We start from the raw sequence: 20,782 nt of genomic DNA, 5'->3' as shown, positions 1-20,782 counted from the left end.
TGTGTAACCTGTTTAACTAAAAACAAAACTAAAATCTTCAAATGGTTAACAGAATACATATTTAAGTAAATGCACATAAAAAAATAAATGCACATAAAAATATTTTTATGACTGATTAAACATTAACAGTAGACTATTTTAAACAGAAATAATTTCATCCTGAATATCATAGATAAGTAACAGCCAGCAGAGAGCAGACCCTCTGAGTCGGACACTGCCTCCTACAGGATTTTTGCAGTCTTGAAGAAAGGCAGTCTAAAGGGTTGTGTGGTTTTGTGTATTTCTTTAGTTTTTGCAGACATACGATATATAATAGATGGATATAGTCAATGTTCTGCATTGATTAGTGAAGTTCCAATGTGAAGACTCAAAGCCTTAAGTTGATGATTATGACTGCTGCTGTCTTGGTGTTTTAATACCTGATGTGAGAAAGGAGACACATCACACACTGGCTTGAGGTATATCGTGTTTTATCCTCCTTTCTGACAGTAGTGGTGTCTATAATTACCAATGCAACATCATGCTGTACTCAGTAAGACCAGAGATTAGCAACTTAAACTTAACTCCATCATAAAAGTCTACTGAGCTGACAGAGAAAGGCAGCTAACGGGCATTTTCTTATACATGTCTTTACATCTGGACTACATTTAGCAACTGGAAGAGTTTAAAAAGCTATTTAGCATGAGCTTTTATATACAGTCTATGGTTGCAATTATGTAAGCTAAAGATGTGAGGGGTCTTACTGTGACTCCTATTGTCAGATGTGCACCTGGAAAATACTTATGGACACATTCAATCATTTAATTAACTGATTACAGTTGATTATAAAACTGTAATGTTTGAAATCTTTCATATTTTACAATTTTCAAATGCTGATAAGGTGCGCCTACAACCCCCCCAAAATTCACATCAGATATTTTTTATAGAAGGAAGGAGTGCATGGTGAACTCAGGGTTGCTGCCTTAAGTGGAGGAGTTCAAGTATCTCATTGTCTTTTTCACAGTAGATGAATAAGACACTGTGGCAGATTGACAGACGGATTGGCGTAGCTGTAATGCGGACCCCATATTGGTCTGCTAAAGTGAGGTGAGCAGAAAACGGAGTCGAGCTACTAATATGTCATTCAGTCACCAACTCGCTTCAGGCCATATGAACTGAGCCCTTTTCTTTCTTTCCTTCCTTCCTTCCTTCCTTCCTTCCTTCCTTCTCCCAGAATGCATTTAAATACAAGACAGACTGTCAGAAAAACATGTGAATAAAAAAGCAAATATAGAAGCTTTTCATAGAGACTTAGAGCTAAGCAATAATTAACCTTTATATTGATCCTCGTTTCTTTTACATATGTAGGATGTTTAGCAAATGCAACAGACACTGTATGATATGCTTCAATGAACATGAAAAAGAAAAGAATAAAAAAGTCCAGAGGGGGACATGGCATGCTAAAATACTGGCGACTGTAGACAAAGATTTTCAGAAAGCGTGACCCCTGACCACTGAGATTCTAACTCGTGATTTTGGCATATTTAAGACTATGCCAAAGCATCTGAAATGAATTTCAGTCTGGACTTTGACTAAGCTACTTCAAATCCTTAATTTAATTCACTCCCACCACCATGTTTACTTTGGTATGATGTGGGATGCTGTTTTGGCTTTCATAAATCAAATGAAAACAATTATTTTAATAAACATTTCATGCGCTGATGTTAAAAGAAGAGAACAGTCTACAGGATGACGCAGCAGCAGGTTGCTGGATAGTCGTCAGCATTGACTTTGTGTTCGTTGCCGTACACATAGTAGGCGTGGGTGTTGTCTTTCCACTCGTAGTTCACCCTGGTGATGGGGATCAGCTCGACCGTCTGCCTCTGAAAGAGAGAGATAGAGGTGCGTGTTAGCTTGAGTAGGAAAGCATTAGCTTAGCTTAGCATAGACTAAAAGCTGGAGGAAAGGAAACACATCAGCCTCATTCTGTCGTACGTCTTGACCGTCTCTGATTCGCATAAACATTAAATGGTAGATCATTATTAAATATTAATAATGATTGCTGTGACTCATTTGTCACAAGCTGAAATTTGTGGCAATGATTGAACATGACTATCTCAAAGACTATTAAAGATAAAAGCCTAATATTTTAAAATATGTTTTTAAAATATGTTCAAATATGTAAAAATAAATATCTAAATATTTAAAATTTGAAAAAAGTGCAAGACTACTACAAAGTCCTATATATGAAAGCAAACTAATAAAAAAAACTTCCCATTTCAAAAGACAGAAAGTGAAAATTTCTAAATAGTATATAGTTATCTTTCACAACAATGCTAAAATAAAACTGAATCCTTTTTAACATTAAATGATTATGATTTTCTTCATTTTTGTGATTATTTCCATTTAACTTTCATGTTTAATTGAGCAAATATCACAAGCTGTACCACAAAAACATCAGCAGATAGTAAAAATGGCACTATACCACTTTTTTATATCCGATACCGATATCATAAATTTGGATATCTGCTGATATGAATCCAATATAGTGTATTTTTTAATCAATAAAACTGTTTTTTAAATATTTTGCTGCATTTTGTATAAGTTCATACTCAAGTTTAAACAAAAAAAAAAACTAAAGCTATTCTGTTATACCTGTATGCAAAAAATACACTGCACCCAAAATATTTCATAGTTCAGCATAGTGATGTGCGATACCACTGATTTCCTTTCCGATCCGATACCAAGTAATCGTCAGGGTGGTATCGACGATACTGATCCGATACCGATACTTTGTACAAAAACGTATTTTATTTATTGTATCTCAAATTATAGCGTCATAATGATTACAGGACATCAGATTTCTTGTTCTTATCACTTAGTAATGCAGAGTACATCATATAGAAATAAAAAAACTGAAGTTGTGTGCTATTTGAACACCTTGCCTGCCTGCAGCACTAAAGGACTCCGTGAGAGACGTCACCTGTCCCTCTCCTCCTCTTCAGTTCGCCTCAACATACGCTATTCTGTGATATGATTTACTCTGAGGTGTTTGACAAGGTTAGTGATGTTGCCACAACCATACATGCCAACCCTCCTGATTTTTCCAGGAGAATCCCGAATTTCAGTGCCCCTCCTGAAAATCTCCCGGAGCCACCATTCTCCTGAATTTCTCCCGATTTTCCACCCGGACAACAAAATTGAAAAACCATATCGCAGAATTTATAGCGCGGCCCAGCCAATTCCAGTTTCCAACAATGGCGGCAGCGACTTAGTTTTAATATTACTCTTGTTACGGCCTCCGGCCTCAGGTGGCCCCGCCTTCCTCTAGGTAAATCAATGTGTTCCAGGACTTGTGTGTGATTGGTTACTGGGAGACCCGTGCCAACCCTCTCTTATGCAGAATGAAGTGTGCCAGACCACACGGACGATTGGCTGCCCCGGGATCCCATGATGCTCCAAGAGGCAATCAGTGGCTGATCGTACCCACCTGTGGCTACAAAAGGCTGGAGGTCCTTCACTCAGTGGCTGCTGCTTAGGACTGAACATGCAGTTTGCCCTTCGTGCCTCCCTCGTCGATCTTTTTTGAACTTATTCATATTGCTGAACTTTGTCGAACCTTGGTGCATGCTTTAAACTTAGCCTGATTAGAGTTTTGAGCTGCTAGCGGGCTGTGAGTAGGATTTTGTGAAGCTGGCTTGCCTTAGTTAAAACCCTAGCTTTTATTTTGTGTGCGGCCAGCCTGCCTTAGTTACCCTTTAACTTTTACTCGTGACTGTTCTTTCTTTATGTAATAATTGTCTGCCCAGTGGTCTGTTGCACAGCCCTGTCGGTTTTCTGTTTAGAGTTTGTAATTAAAACCTTTTGCTTTACTCAGTTTTGTGTTGGGGGGCTCGTGTATGTTACTCCCTCCCTGACGCCTAGCAGAGGGGGTCGTAACACTCTTATTTCTCTTTCTGGGTCGCAAAAAAACTTTTAACATATTTTCAGGTGAGAATGTAGCTGTGTAAACTTCAAATATCTGAACCGACCGACACATCGTCTTCAAACCCCTGCGGTCTTTCATTACTCGGGTTAAACATGATATATAAGTCACTTTGATAACTTAAAAATGTTATTGTTTGGCTTTTTCAGTGTTTTATTTGTTCATGAGCAAATCAGTTTGGCTGAGATTAAAGTTATTAGATTAGATTAAATTAAATTTAACTTAATTAATCCCTCGGGAGGGTTTTTACACAGCTGAATAAACGTTAAACAGAAAACTAATTAAACAAAGTGTGAGACGGTCGAGAGTTTACGCCAGCGCCCTGTTATATTTTAGATAGCAAGGAGCAGACGGCAGAGTTTCACTTCACCGAGGGAGCTCGTGACGTACTACCCGGCTTTCTTTAGACCACGAAGGCCGGGTCCTCAGGTGGAAGCAGCTTCTGAATTTGGACACCCTCGCTGTTTCCGGGCCGGCCAATAATAAAGGTGACATTTAATGCATTTTATCCGATGAATAAACACTGTAAAATGTATTTTGAATGTCTCCCTAATTCTGAGTAGAGATGGCACGATACCACTTTTTTATGTCCGATACCGATACCGATATCATAAATTTGGATATCTGCCGATACCGATATGAATCCGATATAGTGTTTTTTAATCAACAAAACTGTTTTTTAAAATATCTTGCTGCATTTTGCAAGTCTGCAAGTTCATACTCAAGTTTATAACAACAACTACACTAAAGCTATTCTGTTATACCTGTATACAAAAAAAATATTTCATAGTTCAGCAATACTGATCAATCTAATAAACTTAGACCTACACCATCCTCCCTATTCTGGTATTTTAAAGAGTGCTTAGCGTAAATATTAAGCAACCTAACTAATAGGGTTCCAACTCCCAGCAACAAAAATAAATAAATAAAAAATAAGGAACCACCCCTCACGCGCCACCTCATGATGCTTAATCGACGTAATCAACCTTAATTTGATGCAGTGTGAAAAAAAATGCACAGAAATCAATTATTTTTCAAGAAATATTAAATAGATTCAACATCTTTCTTCAACAAAATTGCAGACTGCACAGATGGTACCTTCCCAAAGGAAAAAGTACTATAGCTTACTAGGGTATATATTAGACTTAATAGTCACTATATACAGTAATTGACTTCTATTCATTTTACATCAAATTAAAACTTTGGGTGTCAGATAATTATTTATTAAAAGCTAGACATTTTAAATGAGAATAAGAAAGAAAAGTATGTCTTTGTGCCCCCTTTTCCCTGTTCATGCCCTATCGGCCCCCCTGGCTAAACTTTGCTAGATCCGCCCCTGCACAGTTACCAGCGTCAGCTACGTAGAAAAAGATCCTGGTGTAGAAAGAAATATTAAATAAATTCTAACAACAGCTTATCAAGCTTAAACGTTCTGCTGTTGTTCAGCCGCTGGTTTCCTCTTTCTGGTGCAAAGTGGGCCAAAAACAAACAAGAGAGACGGACTAGCGACAGAAAAGCCGATCAGCTGATCATTTAAGCAGTTTCACGATTGAAGTAGCAGCCGGAGAGCGAGAGGCAGTCGCTTGTTAAGCTTAACGTGGGAATGCTTTACAAACATTCAGAGATGGACTTACACACTTGCTTTACTTCTCTCGGGGATAACTTTGTCGGAGATGAAATGCCAGGTTGCTAGCGAAGCTCCACATGCTATCCAGACCACCGACAGGTCCGGCATGCCACAGCTGCTCTATCACGTGATGCATACTGCTCGGACTGCTAACGTTCTGAGGTGAGTTACGACGTGTTGCAAGTTTTGCGAGGTGCTTTCGTGATATTTAATGGATCGGATTACATTTTTTATTTTTCTCCGATATCCGATCCAGTAATTTAGGTCAGTATCGGACCGATACCGATACGTAATATCGGATCGGTCCATCTCTAATTCTGAGGTCTCAAGTATGGCCACAATACCTCACTCTTGGAGCACTTTTTTGCCACATGTATCACAAACCATGTCTCAGCTGTTTGTGGAGGTAAAATATGTCCGCACAATTACGCTCAGCCATTGTTGTGAGTGCGCACGCCAAGGGGCTGCGAGACATTTATACAGCCGTATTTCGCACATCACTATGAAAGAGGAAGTAGTTCCTTTGAATGTAGACAAGATCTGAATGTTATAGTTTCTTTCCACTGTGTTCCTGTTAATGATAAACTACAAATTTACCCTAAATTACTAAAATATCGATATTTTAATGTGAGAATTGATTCTAGAACATAAATGATTATGTATCGGAGGAATCGATATTTCAGGATCGATCCGCACATCACTAGTTCAGCAATACTGATCAATCTAATAAACTTAAACCTACACCATCCTCCCTATTCTGGTATTTTAAAGAGTACTTAGTGGAAATATTAAGCAACCTAACTAATAGGGTTGCAAACTCCCAGCAATATAAATAGGGAACCACTCCCCACCCTCTGCCTCGTGATGCTTAATCGACGTAATTTAATTTAATGCACGTGTAAAAAAAAAACCAAAAAAACAAAATGCACAGAAATCAATTATTTTTCTACAATAATTAAATAGATTCAACATCTTTCTTCAACAGAATTGCAGACTGCACAGATGGTACCTTTCCAAAGGAAAAAGTACTGTAGCTTATAAATTTGACTTAATAGTTCCTATATACAATAATGGATTTCTATACATTTACATCAGATGAAAACTTTGGGTGTAAGATTCAGATAATTATGTATTAAAAGCTCGACATTTTAAATGAGAATAAGATGGAAAAGCATGTCTTTGTGCCCCCTTTTCCCTGTTAATGCCCTACCTGCCCCCTGGCTAAACTTTGCTAGACCCGCCCCTGCACAGTTACCAGCCGTCAGCTACGTAGAAAAGGATCCTGGTCTAGAAAGTAATATTAATCTCCATAAGTTGATTCTGTTCATCTGGACGTAGCGTTTTGTGGGAGAAACGTTTCGTCACTCATCCAAGTGACTTCTTCAGGCTCAGCTGACTGCAGGTTTCCCCAACCTTATAAACAGTACAACATTCTAACAACAGCTTATAAGCTCAAACGTGCTGCTGTTGTTTAGCCGCTGGTTTCCTTTTTCTGGTGCAAAGTGGGCCAAAAACAAACAAGGGAGACGGGACTTGCGACAGAAAAGCCGATCAGCCGATCAGTTTCATGATTGAAGTAGCAACAGGAGAGGGAGAGAGAGAGAAGAGGCAGTCGCTCCATATATCGGTTGTTATGCTTAACGTGGGAATGCTTTACAAACATTCAGACATTAACTTACACACTTCTTCTCTCTGGGATAACTTTCTTGGAGATGAAATGCCGGTTTGGTAGCGAGACGCCAAGTGCTCAACCAGACCACCGAGAGGTCTCGCACGCCACAGCCGCTCTATCACATGACGCATACTGCTCCGACGTGCTATGAGTTGAGTTACGCCATGGCGCAAGTTTTTCTTTGAGGCGCTTTCGTGATATTTAATGGATTGATTACATTTTTTTATTACCGATATGTAATATTGGATCGGTCCATCCCCAGTAGATAGTCTAGCTTAAATAGAACAAAATCCTTGAATTTATGTTCTTTGTGAATTGTACTCCTTTTTTTTTTTTTATGTTGTTTCCATCCCCTGATGTATTACTTGATATGGTTTTTTGAAATCGTTTTTCAAGATCAACTTTGACATTGGGTGCTAACAATAAAGGTCAAGGCCAAATGTTTAGTCAACCAAGATACTCGTGCCCCCCCCCCCAAAGCCTTTTATATTATTGTGAAGTTTGAAGATGATCCATAAAAACTTGGGTGGGTTATATATGTTTTTGCTGATTTACATATTTTATGTGACCCTCGACCTGATTTTCACCAAAATTAAATCAGCTCGAGCTGTCCTTGGCATCTACCATCACAACATCATCACCATCAATTTGAAAATGATATCTTGAAAATTGTTAACACTACACTGCTAACAGACAAACAATTCCTTTGGGTAGGTGGATATTAGGGATGCAACGATACACAAAATTCACGGTTCGGTTCGATACTTTGGTGTCACGGTTCGATATTTTTTCGATACAAAAAAAATGTTCATGCCTTTTTAATTTGTCATTTATTAAAATTATAAATATATATTTTAACTCAAAAGTACAGTTTTTAAATTTAACCCTAACCCTTGTGCGTGTTTTTTATTTTGACAGCGAATGCGCACCTGCGGACCACTTATGTGCAGCCCTGGTTATTTAGCTCGTCATATTGCAGCCACAGAAATTCTTTTGTCCATGAAACCATAAAGCTGCACTTTCTTTTTGCCTTATAGTCTCATTTGTCATAACTTCTCTGTTTTGTGGTAAGCTTTTCTTTGGCTGTCACTTCTTCACCCTGACCTGTCTTATTTGGCTCAGCAGAACTAAAATATATATCCTGCTGCTTTTACACATGGACTCACATAAGCTCAGCGATTCTCTGCGCGATCAACCTCTCACATGTTTAAGCTGCGGGAGATTTCACTTGTCATGTTTGCATAGTAAGCTAACAATTAATAAGACGATGTCAGAGGAATTGGTGCACAAATTATCATCACTCACAGATCAGTGCTGTCGCTCTCTATACACAGTTCGCACGATTGCAAAGTGAAAGCAAAAAAACAAGCGCAAATTTAAACGCAGTGGCTCACCGATGCCAATGACATAATTACCCAGCTACATTTCTGAAAGAATGCAAAAGCATTGACATATATTTTTCCTTCCTACAATAGCCCGACGGGCAGGGCAGAGATAGATTTTGGTAGCCCGTCTGAAAAAAATCGCTAGCCCCAGGACGTCGGGCTAGCGATTTTGCGAGCCCTGTATCTGATTGAGGAATCACTCATCTTTGGAAAAGAGAGTTTATTACAGAGAAATGTCTCTTTCCAAAATAAAAGCTATACTATCTGCTTCTTCTGGGCTATATTCTCAGCAGCATAAGGAGAATCATGTGCTAACAGCTGTCTAAATGACTCGGCTAAAGTTAGTAGCATGCTTGTTGTTTTTGTCTTTGCACTAGGATGATGTCGGCGTAAATGTGCAGTCTTATTCGTTGTGTTCCCACTAGTGCTTTCAGGTTAATCTCGTTGAAATGACCTTAACGCCACAACACGGCAAATCTCCGTTAACGAGCTACCGCCGATCGCCCCGTGCATGGGGCTAGACGGCCAACACGTTAACGAGCTAACTGCGCTAACACACTAGTTCCCACCCATGTAATTGAGCATTGCATGGCACATCCAACATACTGTTTTACTTTAGTCCATGACTCGCTTACCTTCAGGGTCATACGTCACATGAAAACCAAAATAATTCCAAACGCCAGATCTGAATGAGAGTGGGGGAGGTCCATGTTGCAAGGAGAGCTTAACTTCTGTCTTGCTAGCTTGCCCTGCGCTCTTCCTTCTGACGATGCTGTCTGTGTTGAGTGCTCAGTGGATCTGCGCTCGACAGTGCAGCCTAGGCGGAGTAGTCGAACGCAGATTCACTGAGCGCTCAACACAGACAGCATCGTCAGAAGGAAAGTTGATAAAATAAATTACAAATGTTGTATTGTTCGATACATATGCGTACCGAACCGAAAGCACTGTATCGAACGGTTCAATATCGATACGAATATCGTTGCACCCCTAGTGGATAACTATATACTGTTCAGAAATAGCGACTAGTTGTCTTTTGCAAGGTCAAGGTTTTTTTTTTATTAGTGTGTTCTCAAAAATGTATTCATTCATTTCAAGACACCTTCAGTCACGACGCACCACAGAACACTACATGTGGCCATCAAACTGTATATCTCCTTATGACATGTGGACTAATTTCACAAAATCTCGCTGATACTTTACATAGTATTGTTTTAACTTTGGAATATTTCATTTTAATTAAACATTGCACTCTGAAGGTCTTTGAAAACGTTTCTTGTGTCATAAGAACAAACCCCTCTAAAACCCCACATTGTAAATTACACCACAACCTTTCCTGGAATTGTAAATGTATGTGTCTCATCACACTCATGACACTGTGATTGGCCCATTTGGTGCTTTTGTTTCTTCTACACATTTCTGGTTACTTCCAGAATTGTGTAGTTCATGTTTTGTTGCAACTGACTGGGAGTGTATGAATCAACATAAAGAGAGAAACTCCCCACCAACAAGCATTTTGGTGGCAAAATTGCAGAGCAACACAGGCACACTAGAATAGACCTTTTGTTTTTCTCTTGAGCTGTGTGTCGGCCTACCTGCTGCAGAATCCTGGAGGTTTGGCCATACTTCGTTTGATGTTCTTTGATCAGACGGTCAGAGGCCTGAGAGACTCCTGGGTTTGGAAACCCAAACAGCGGGTAAACCTGAGAGATAAAAGAGAGAAATTAACATGCAATATACACACAGCTAACCCCAGCAATGTCTTTTACTTCTTACGTTTATGTTTACCTAAACTACATCTGGCTGAAGTGAGCCCCTGCTGTGGCAATATGTTTTACTTATGAAGATTAGTTCATCTTTAAAATGCGAAATTTGGAATACAGCATTCTAAACTATTGTGTAGAAATTACTGTGATGTAGTTTATTGTGTATATTTTGGTATGAAATAACTGAACTGAAAAGTGTGAAGCTACATTAGCTGTGTGTGTGTGTGTCTGTGGTTTTCATGGGGACCAAAAACTGGTAGTTTACTATACTACACTACAGGGAGTGCAGAATTATTAGGCAAATGAGTATTTTGTCCACATCATCCTCTCCATGCATGTTGTCTTACTCCAAGCTGTATAGGCTCGAAAGCCTACTACCAATTAAGCATATTAGGTGATGTGCAACTCTGTAATGAGAAGGGGTGTGGTCTAATGACATCAACACCCTATGTATATTTGTGAATGTGGAGATGTTATATTGGTTTCACTGGTAAAAATAAATAATTGAAATGGGTATATATTTGTTTTTTGTTGAGTTGCCTAATAATTATGCACAGTAATAGTCACCTGCACACACAGATATCCCCCTAAAATAGCTAAAACTAAAAACAAACTAAAAACTACTTCCAAAAACATTCAGCTTTGATATTAATGAGTTTTTTGGGTTCATTGAGAACATGGTTGTTGTTCAATAATAAAATTATTCCTCAAAAATACAACTTGCCTAATAATTATGCACTCCCTGTATACAGCCCTCGTTTGAAGGCATTTTTGAGACTCAAAATGTGGTTTTAGTGTCAGGGTTACAATTAGGTTAGGTTTAGGGGAAGGGTCAGGGTTAGGCAATCATTTTTGATGGTTAGGGTAAGCGGCTAGGGAAAGCATTATGTCAATGAGATGTCTCCACAAGGATATAAATACACACAGACGAGTGTGTGTGTGTGTGTGTGTGTGTGTGCATACCAAGTTCTGGCTGTTCTTGAACAGCTCCTTCCCATTCACTGAGCACAGCTTATCAGTCTTTAAACCAGAGTTATGCTCCACCACGTGGTCTTCCACATTGTTTTTCCTAAATACACACAATAACTATATTCATATATATGTACCAAATCACAACATCTTCAAGAAACCTTGAAGATGTTTCTTCGAGGTTAATTAAGAAACATAATTCAGCAATCCAGTGTTGGAACAGCTCAGTACTTGTACTCACCACTCCACTTTGAGCTCGATGTAGGTCAGCAGTTGGCGTTTTCCTTTACAGGTTTGACACTCCTTTTTCCCTCTGCCATTACACTTACTACAACTAAACACAAACGTAGACGTGACACATTAACCTTTTGTTTTTCTTTTTGTGGTCACATCAATATCTTCTTTAGGCCCTAGTTGGTGGTTGTTCTAGGTGGTTGGCCACATAACCAGTATGCTGCTTTGCTGTATTTGATCACCAACAGTTGGTTTTCGCTGGCAGCAGTCTCAATGTTCTTGTTTCAGGTGTGACCACATATGGAAATTCCATATTGCATTTCAACAAACGGGCCTATCAAGGTTTTATTTCAGCAAGGTCCAGGTTTTGGAGGCGGTCTTCATACTAATGTTAGGCTGCTTCTTCTTCGCTTGGCCCATTCTGCTGTGGATGTAATCTGTGATCTGATTTTTGAACTATCAAATGAATGCGTTTAAATTCACTGCTTAATTGGGGCACCATTGAGATGAAAAGCAGCCGCCGATGCTCTGTGGTGTTGATTTAGAGTCCATATGGCCCGGCAATGCAGGCATTGTCACAGAGGATGTCAGTCACCTCTGCATCGTCATTTGTATCGATAAGCTGTCATTAGCAAACATCAGTCTTGAATCATACATCCATGAACATACATCATCCAAATAATTCTTATTCCAAAACTCATTTCCTCAAGACTCAACTGTTCCTAAAGCCAAGCCTGAATCGAATAAGAGTTTTTAAATGTGAATTGAAATCAGCTTTGTAATAATCTAAAATCATCTTTGGGAGGTGCTTTTCTAGATTTACCTGGATTTACCTGGCAGGGAAGGGTTGGACCATTCTTGTTTCCTTAGATCAGATTTATTTATTTTTTTTAAATTCTAATATTTCTGTATTTCATTTATTATTTTCTGAGTATGTGTACGCTTATTCTGTTAATATTGCTGCTTATCATCCTCCAGAACATAATTTAACAGATTCCATCCTTCACGTCTTTTAAAATAAAATAAAAATATATATATTTTTTTTAAATCAAAATTGAGTTATTGCGGGATGCAGATAGAGGACACAGATGATTGTGGTGCGACTATCTCTGCTCATGTATTCATCAGGCAAGTCTGTAGTGCTAGATATCAAAAAGTCAGTTGTTGATTCTTTTGGTTTTATTGCTGGTTGCACTGCAGACAAGATGCAGCTGCTCTGCACACAGGAGCAGACTCTGCTTCAAGAATTGTTTTCGTGGTTGTGTGTGTGGGGGGGACCAGTGCTAATGTCACGTCCACTTGTGCTTTCACAGCTTTGTTGTACTCAACAAACATCTTGTTTCCACTTTTAGCAGGAACAGTTTTTCTTGAATATTTTGAAAAGTGTGGTGTTTTGCTGTTGGTCTGCCCTCTTGTAGCTCCCTTTTTAGGTATGAAGTCATCATTTGAGGCTGACACACTGCTCTCATTCTCAGAAATGTCTGTAATTATCTTGTTGTGGAGTACGCTAGGCCAAGTAGTATCATTGATATTGATATTCTTGCTTTCTTAATCACGTATAAATTTATACACTTATTATTGCAGATAGGAAAATATGGCTCAACCTTAACAGAAACTCAGCATCCCTGTTTTATCTATAGTCACAGTTATTTATATCACCTAAATTTTAAAAAGAGAAGAAAAAAGAATGGAAGTCTGGTTATGATTGCACTTGAATGCCGAATGAATGAACGGCTAACTAGATATATTATTAATGGTTTGCATGCATAAACAGAAAACCTGGCTGTTTTGGTCCCTTTTTAAAAAAATCTCCAGTTTACTGCATTGGATTGATTTGCTCTAAAAACATGTACTCATATTCTGAAGTAATAATTGCCTTTTTATTTATGGTAATGTTGTATGCATAGTTTTGTTCTGAAAAAAGTAGTACCTTTCTTTGCCTGTGCCATTGCAGTGACTGCAGGCCGCATCCAACTTCACTCCAGTGCCATCACACACCCAGCAAGCTTTCTACAAAGACACAAATAAGCATTTTTTTAACATTACCACCAGATTTCTCCTGTCAGCAATTATTATGCATTGTTGAGAATTTTCTTACTTTTCCACATCCATTGCACTCAGTGCATTGCTCTACACCTGTTGCATGGCAGGTGTTGCATTCCTAAAAACACACACACACAAAAAAGTTAATAATAAGATTATTGTCACACTGACAGACACTTCTCCTTAGATCCTTAGAACCTTCCCACACATTCCATGTTAACAGCTTAACTTCTAATCAGAGATCAAGCTAAATCAAAACTGCAAATAAAGTTGTGGTAGGAGTTTGCATGTGCTCAGAAAAAGGTTTTTATAGTCAAATGAGAAAAGAAAAAGAGCTATGTGGCCACAATGACAAGAAGTATGTTTGGATTAGTAAAGGTGAGGCATTCAAACCTAAATGTACCAGCTGTTAAAGATGGTGGACGTAGCAAATTCTTCAAATTCATCTCAAAACAACAGCTACATGATTGAAATGCTGAGCGCTCCAGCAGGACAATGATCCCTAACACACATCGTTGTTCTGTTGATTTAGCCTTGGGGTTCTACACTGCCGGAAAAAAAAAAGGTTGTTTATTAATCCTCACCTTTGACTCTGCATTTGGGTCATTTTCACATACAATCATGACACTACTGAAATGTCTTGAAGAACTGCTGTATTGAGAACCCTTGAACACTATCGGTAACCCAAGAAACAACCTCCGGTCCTTTCAAGACCCTGTCAAACCCATGGAACATTTTCAGATTTGACAGCTTTAATTCACAAAGGGCTGCTTACATCTTTTCAAGGTTCCCTGCCAGCTTTACTGTGCCTATATATCCAACCATTACTTGAGTCAGCTCAATGCATTTAAAAAAAAAAAAAAAAAAAAAAAAAAAAAAAGCTCTAGAAAAATCCCATGGACAACTAGCAACCCAATGAAACCTTTGGAGCATGATAATTCCTTAAGTTCATGTAAGGACCACTGAAATCTATTCCTTAGACCATAAAAACGTTTTCAAAGCTACTGTGGTACTTAATACATGTCCAGTGATTGGGGGGGGAATTCGATTTACATAATGAAAGTTGTGTCAGCCCTCTTAAAGCTAAAACCAGCACTTTGATAGATAGCTTCTGTTATTCAGTCACCTTGACAGAGGATGTGAATGGCACCCGGATCTTCACTTTATGGTCACTGAAGAGATTGGGGGGCGTGGCCTGGACCTCCCACGGTTGTGGAGCAGGTTGGGTGTAAAAGTCAGCAGGCTCACCTATTAATTATACAAGAGCTCACAGCAAGTGACAGTAAAAAACAAACAAACTGATGTTTAGGTAAGGATTAGGCAACGATGTCCAAAAGAGGAATTCGTTGTAATGAAAGCAGAAGCAAGTGTGTTTCTCCAGTGTTGAATTGACACTAGAAAGTGTCTATATGGGTCCACTCTTTTGAGTGTTAAACATTTTTGACAGTGTTATATTTTTAACAGTAACCTAGTCCGTTTTAAAGATTAACAATGACGTTGAGCAGTGCTGATTTCCTAACACTGGATTATTACTAGCATTTTGAGTTATTTTCCAGTGTTGGAAAATCAGCACTGCTCAGTGTTAGTCATTGCTAACCTTTAAAACTGACTAGGTTACTGTTAAAACTATCACACTGTCAAAAATGTTCATTTAATACTCAAAAGAGTGGACCTATATAGACACTTTCTAGTGTCAATTCAACACTGGAGATTTTGCAGTGGCATTTTTCCATGTAGTTTCTGTTATGGTCCTGGGTCTGTTAGAAAGTGACTTTGAGGTTTTTTTTTTAGTAAATCTTGGTATTGTTTGGAATTATATTCATGTATCTGTTCCCCATAGTGGAACAGTTGTGGTATTTAGTTTCTTTCCCTTGTTCAGTTTTCTGTGATTAGTTTGTTTTTGTATCTCCCTCTCGTTTCCTCTTCCCTCGTTATCTTGTGTATTTATCATTTAGTCGCCCCACTAGCTGTGATTTTCCCCATGTTTCCTTTTTAGTTCAGGGATTTTTTTTTACCCGTTTCTCGACTGCCTGTAAATTGTTCTGGACTGAATAAAATGAAAATGTGTTTTTACCTTCATATGGTTTCTGGGCCCACTCAGTTGACCTGGACTCAGTGAACGTCTCTAGACGGTACTAAGGAACAGAAAACTGACTTTACCAAGAGAAACTGGATGTGATGATAAGATTCCCCTGTCAACGTACAACGAACTTTGTGAGCCTTCAGTGTGTTTCTGGATCAGGATGAAGTTGTATTAATGCACATGTAGATTAAAAAAAAAACAAGAGGGAAACAAGTTAGGGCGAAAATATTTTATAACAAAAAAATATTATGAATGGTTGTCGTTAGCATAAAACTGTAGGTAGAAATAACTGATGTTAGCTTACTAGTAACAGCGTGGTGTGCATTACTGCATAACAAATCCTGCTGTAAGACTAATCTACAGTGTAGTTTTCGACCACGTGCAACAGCCCTGAAGATTTGTAATGAAATAAACTGTCCAACCCACAAAACTGCACAATTATTTGCTGCCATGGGGTTGGCAAACTACTGCTTCAGTAGGTTTGGACACTTACTTAAAGCCCTCAGGTTTCTGAGAAAAAAAAAAATCATTACACATGTTAATTTTTCAACAGTTCATTATCATTCAATTATGTCCTTTGGTCAAATATTTGGAAAAAACATTTAAAATGAATAAAAGGAGTTCAAACCAGACGTCTTTAGTAGACTGATCAAGATAGTAAAGGCAGATATGGAGGTAACTCAGTCCGCAGCATCACTGATGCTGACAGCATTATAAATAGGGAACATTTAATCACCCTAAATGTGTTGAATGGCTCCATGGAGGTGATGACTCCCTGAGTGACCGGAGCGTCACTGTAGCAGCAATGAGACGACACAAATTCCTTGAATGCCTTACGAGCCTCATCCTCAGAAAGAGAGGGGATGCTACAATACACACAAACTCTGTGTTAAACCAGAATATTCTACTGGTTGGTGAGCAGCTCAGAAACACAGGTAATATGTTGTACCTCCATTCAGGATTTTCAGGGGCAGGTTGGGGTGGGGCTACTGGCTCCGTGGGCATGGGAGGGGGCAGGAAACCTCCTGCATCAATGACAAATTTTCAAGTCCAAGCAACAGGATTAATGTGAGGAATTATGTGAACCGGGCTTTTCTTACCTCCTCCTGGCACAGTGCCTTCATAGCCTGGGACATTGCCAAACATGTTGGCTTGGGGTGCCATGACAGGTGGATACATAGCTGGAATGAAAAACAAGAAACAAAAAATTCAAACCAATCTTCTGGGTGAAATTAAAACTAGTCATGTCTCCAGCTTTCCATGTTTACTTTTTGATGCAAACCAAAGCTCTGACCAGGCAGCTTAGGAAGTCTGACATTTTGTCTTGGCAAGAAACTGATTCCACTCTCTAGTTGGTGGCTGGTTAGCTTGGGATAAATACTGAAAGGGAAACAGCTATTCCAAATCTATTCAAAGTTAAAAATATATATATATATATATATTTCCGAGGAACTTATTAATTAGCACGTAATATCTTTGTGGTAGTGTGGTGTGGTTTCTTCTCAACAGCTAAAGAAAGGTAAGACGGAATAGGTTTAGGGAGAGAAAGTTAACTGGTATAGCCTGGCTTATCAACCAGCACCTTTTTATCCAGTTAGGATAGGATGTTAGGACCTCGAAGTCTCATGAATACCTGATGAATATAGTGGTGGCTCATGAGGTAGAGCATGTCATAGACTAATCGGAAGGTTGGTGATTCGATCAGTGATTCGAGCTCCAGTGCTCATGCCAAATATCCTTGGGCTACTAAACCCAGGTTTGTGTCCGATGTATCCACTGGAGCATGAACATGTGTAAATGTTAGATAGAAAGCACCTCCGGGTGTGAATGGGTGAATGAGGAAAGTTTTACAAAGTGCTCAGGTAGAGTAGAAAAGCGCTAGGAACCAGCCTATTTACCATGAATACAGTGCCCAGGACACAACTGCACCCACATGTGCTTTGCAATTTAGAGGCACGCAGAGCGTTTATTGGTCAGTTATATCTTTTGTATAAGTACAGTGAAAATACACACTGTGGTACTGTACTCTACTGTGAGATCTCTCTCTGTCTCTCTGCTGGGAAGTGAAATCACTGCTATAACTGGGTTTCTTTAAGTTGTACAAAAATAACATTTTAAATAAAATTTGAATTTTATTTCTAGGCTGGACTAGCTTATCTGAAAGACCTTAAAGTACGGTATCACCCCATTACACCACTTGCGCTCAGACTTCAGGTTTACTTGTGGTTCCTAGAATATTTAAAAGTAGAATGACAGGCAGAGACTTCAGCTTTCAGGCCCCTCTCCTGTGGAACCAGCGCCCAGTTTGCATTCCAGAGACAGACACTATCTCTACTTTTAAGATTGGGCTTAAAATGATTCTTTTTGATAAAGCATATAGTTGGAGCTGAATCGGGGGACCCTGAAACATCCCTTAGTTATGCTGTAAAAGGTCGAGGCTGCTGGGGGATTCCCATGATACACTGAGTGTTTCTTCTTCTCTCACCATTTCCCCCCCCCACTCATTAGTTATAATTAGTCACTGGCTCTCTTCCATAGCATGTCTTTGTCCTGTCTTCCCCCCCTCACCCCAATCGGTCACGGCAGATAGCTGCCCCTCCCTGAGCCTGGTTTTGCTGGGGGTTCCTTCCAGTTAAAAGGTTTTTCCTTTCCATTATCACCAAAGCGTATGCTCATAGGAGGTGGTTTGATTGTTGTTATTGTTGTTTTTTGTTTTCTCTGCATTATTGTAGGATCTTTACCTTCCAATACAAAGCACCTCGAGCACCTTAACTGTTGTTGTGATTAGGTTTTGTATAAATAAAACTGAATAATATGTATTCAGTTTAATTAACAGTCTCATCAACAGATGAGACTCTTTACCCCTATGAAGGAATATTAGGACCATATTAAGAAAAAAACATTATTCATCAAAAAAAAAAAGGTAAAAAAAGGCAACCGAAACCCCACCACAGGTTCTCGTTTTTACTCATGACCTTTCATGACAATTAAACTAATGACTTTAAACCATCAAACCAGAGAACCTCACAAGATTTTCCCTCCACTTCCATTTTGTTTACAATAAGCTACCACATTTTTAAATTCAAAATCACTGACATCTGTCTCTGTGTCTCCCTTTCTCTCGCTCTGCGTCTTAGTTGTGTCTCTTTTTTGTCTCCCTTACTTCTTCCCATGTTCTTCTATTTGTTTCATCCTTGTCTCTTCAGCCTGTCGTGTGTTCCTGGGTTTGCTTATCTCTATGCCAATGTCAAGCTTGCGTGTTTTTCATTTAGTTAATTGTTATTTCATGTGCACTGTGTCCAGCTTTGCATCCCGTTTTGTTCTAATTTGTTCCTGCTATGTAATTATGTGTTTCCACTTCCCTTATCACCCATCAGTGTATATATATATTATCTCTGGCTTCCTATGTCATTTGTCGGAGTGTCTGTTTTCCCACCCAGTGTCCTCCAGTGTCCCCTCCCTGAGCCCAGTGCATGCTCCTGGGAGGTCATCTGATTGTGGAGTTTTCTCTGTACTACTCTTGCAGCTGTTCTAGCATCTCAAAAAAGAATGAGTATGTTAACCTGACACCCAAGCAATTACCGAGGAAGGACTGGGCTCAGTAGTTGAAGAAAAAAAAAAAAACCAGACACAAAAAACTGAAATTAGCGAAACAACTTGATTGTAAAAATGTAAACAAAAAATCCTGTTGCTTATTGCCCAAATTGCACTATGTACAAAACAGAAAGTTCCTGTTAATTCGGATTTTTTATTTTATTTTTTTCAATTTCACTTAATTTCTGTCGCTACTACAAAGGCGAACATCTGCATTAAATTCTTCAGGAAATAAGGTTCAGATGGGTTAATGAGTTTCATCTGGAGTTTACTGTCCGAAAGAGAAAACAACTGAAACTCCTTAAAAAACAAAAAACAGAAATAGATTAAAGCAGCAAATATATTCAGTTTAGTGTATGCTGAGGTTTAACGTGATTCTGACTTCTTAATCTTCTCGCACTGAATGTGTTTATAGAAGAAACAGCGTTTCAGTCCTGTCAAAGTATTTTTCTTTCACAAAAGTACTTTTTTCTCCTGCACAACTGTAAGCAAATAGAGAAAAAATGCACACGTTGGACTAAGAAATTTCAAGAGTCTAAGAATGCAGATTGTAATCGAAACACATTTACGAAGGTGGACTATCAGAAGCCGAGCTTGCGCGTTTAATGGCCCGGAGGCGTTTGGTGGTCGGTTTCGTGATAGTTCCTAAAGTCTGCCGTCCTGTGTTTCAATTCTTACCTGCGCTGTTCATTCTGCTGCAGATCAATCACGCTGTTATCAGCTGATTTTTATTGATCCGTTATAATCTCTCTGAGTTTTAGTAGTTATCCCCCGTTTCCCCTCCGTCGGGAGCGCGCAACGAGCACGGATAGCGGATCTAGTTGTAGAAAACGTGGACGACGCCCAAAACATGAAGCCAAAACGTCCCTATCGCCCCCTGGTGTCTGGCTGCAGTATGGGTCATAAACCCCGCCTCCTCCATGTTAGCGGATGGGACTGAGGTCAGACTAAAATAAATTAATTCTCCTCAGATACATTTTTTCCAAAGATTCTTTCTTTTGTTATCAATAATTCTCATCACGCTGATTTATGTCCAAGGGGTCTCCTTTCCCATAAGTTTGATTCAAATTCCTACCACGGTGATGTTAAATTGGGGCGTAACGTCATCATAACAGCTTTGACTGGCAGCTGCAGTCACGGAGAGACTTGTATATCTCTGTTCGGGAATAGCAGATAGAGCGTAGGAGAGAGAGGGCCAGCGTTTACGTTACAAAACCACGACCGACTGTTTTAACTTGACAGCTATGGCGTTATTTTTGTGCCACTATTCTGAGCGCACGTAAAAAAAAAAATTAAGCGCCTGCAATTTTTTTAAGTGCGCTCAGAATAGTGGCAGAAAAATAACGCCATGGACAGCCTGAGGTGTTCTTCAGTAAACTGGACTACCCGACAAAAGGACCCGAGGCCCCGGTGCACTTTTTCGGTAAGTTAAACGTGTTTATAAGCTA

General features: G+C 39.1%; 1 protein-coding gene across 1 annotated transcript; it reads right to left on the bottom strand.

Moving 5' to 3' along the window:
• Positions 1-1,290: 1,290 nt before the first annotated feature.
• Positions 1,291-20,626, bottom strand: LOC113022120 (protein SSUH2 homolog). Its single transcript, XM_026167189.1, has 12 exons — positions 20,013-20,626; positions 16,841-16,921; positions 16,690-16,765; positions 16,477-16,606; positions 15,732-15,792; positions 14,784-14,905; positions 13,713-13,775; positions 13,545-13,624; positions 11,622-11,714; positions 11,375-11,480; positions 10,241-10,348; positions 1,291-1,862 (listed from the first exon to the last, which is right to left on the bottom strand). The coding sequence occupies exons 1-12, from the start codon at positions 20,023-20,025 to the stop codon at positions 1,722-1,724; spliced, it is 1,074 nt and encodes a 357-aa protein (XP_026022974.1). The 5' UTR covers positions 20,026-20,626; the 3' UTR covers positions 1,291-1,721.
• Positions 20,627-20,782: the final 156 nt, after the last annotated feature.

This window comes from Astatotilapia calliptera, chromosome 5, assembly GCF_900246225.1.
Source record: "Astatotilapia calliptera chromosome 5, fAstCal1.2, whole genome shotgun sequence".
In the NCBI taxonomy this organism is placed as follows: Eukaryota; Metazoa; Chordata; class Actinopteri; order Cichliformes; family Cichlidae; genus Astatotilapia; species Astatotilapia calliptera.
The sequence above is the reverse complement of the archived record's forward strand: the minus strand, read 5'-3'. Positions and strand labels throughout refer to the sequence as shown.

What these genes read in the sequence shown, in the direction of transcription:
- LOC113022120 (XM_026167189.1), bottom strand. An exon ending in CATTCACATCCTCTGTCAAG is followed by an intron (nt 13,776 to 14,783) that starts GTGACTGAATAA and finishes GTGTGTTTTTAG; the next exon opens with GAATGCAACACCTGCCATGC. An exon ending in TCAAGAACAGCCAGAACTTG is followed by an intron (nt 10,349 to 11,374) that starts GTATGCACACAC and finishes TTTATCTCTCAG; the next exon opens with GTTTACCCGCTGTTTGGGTT.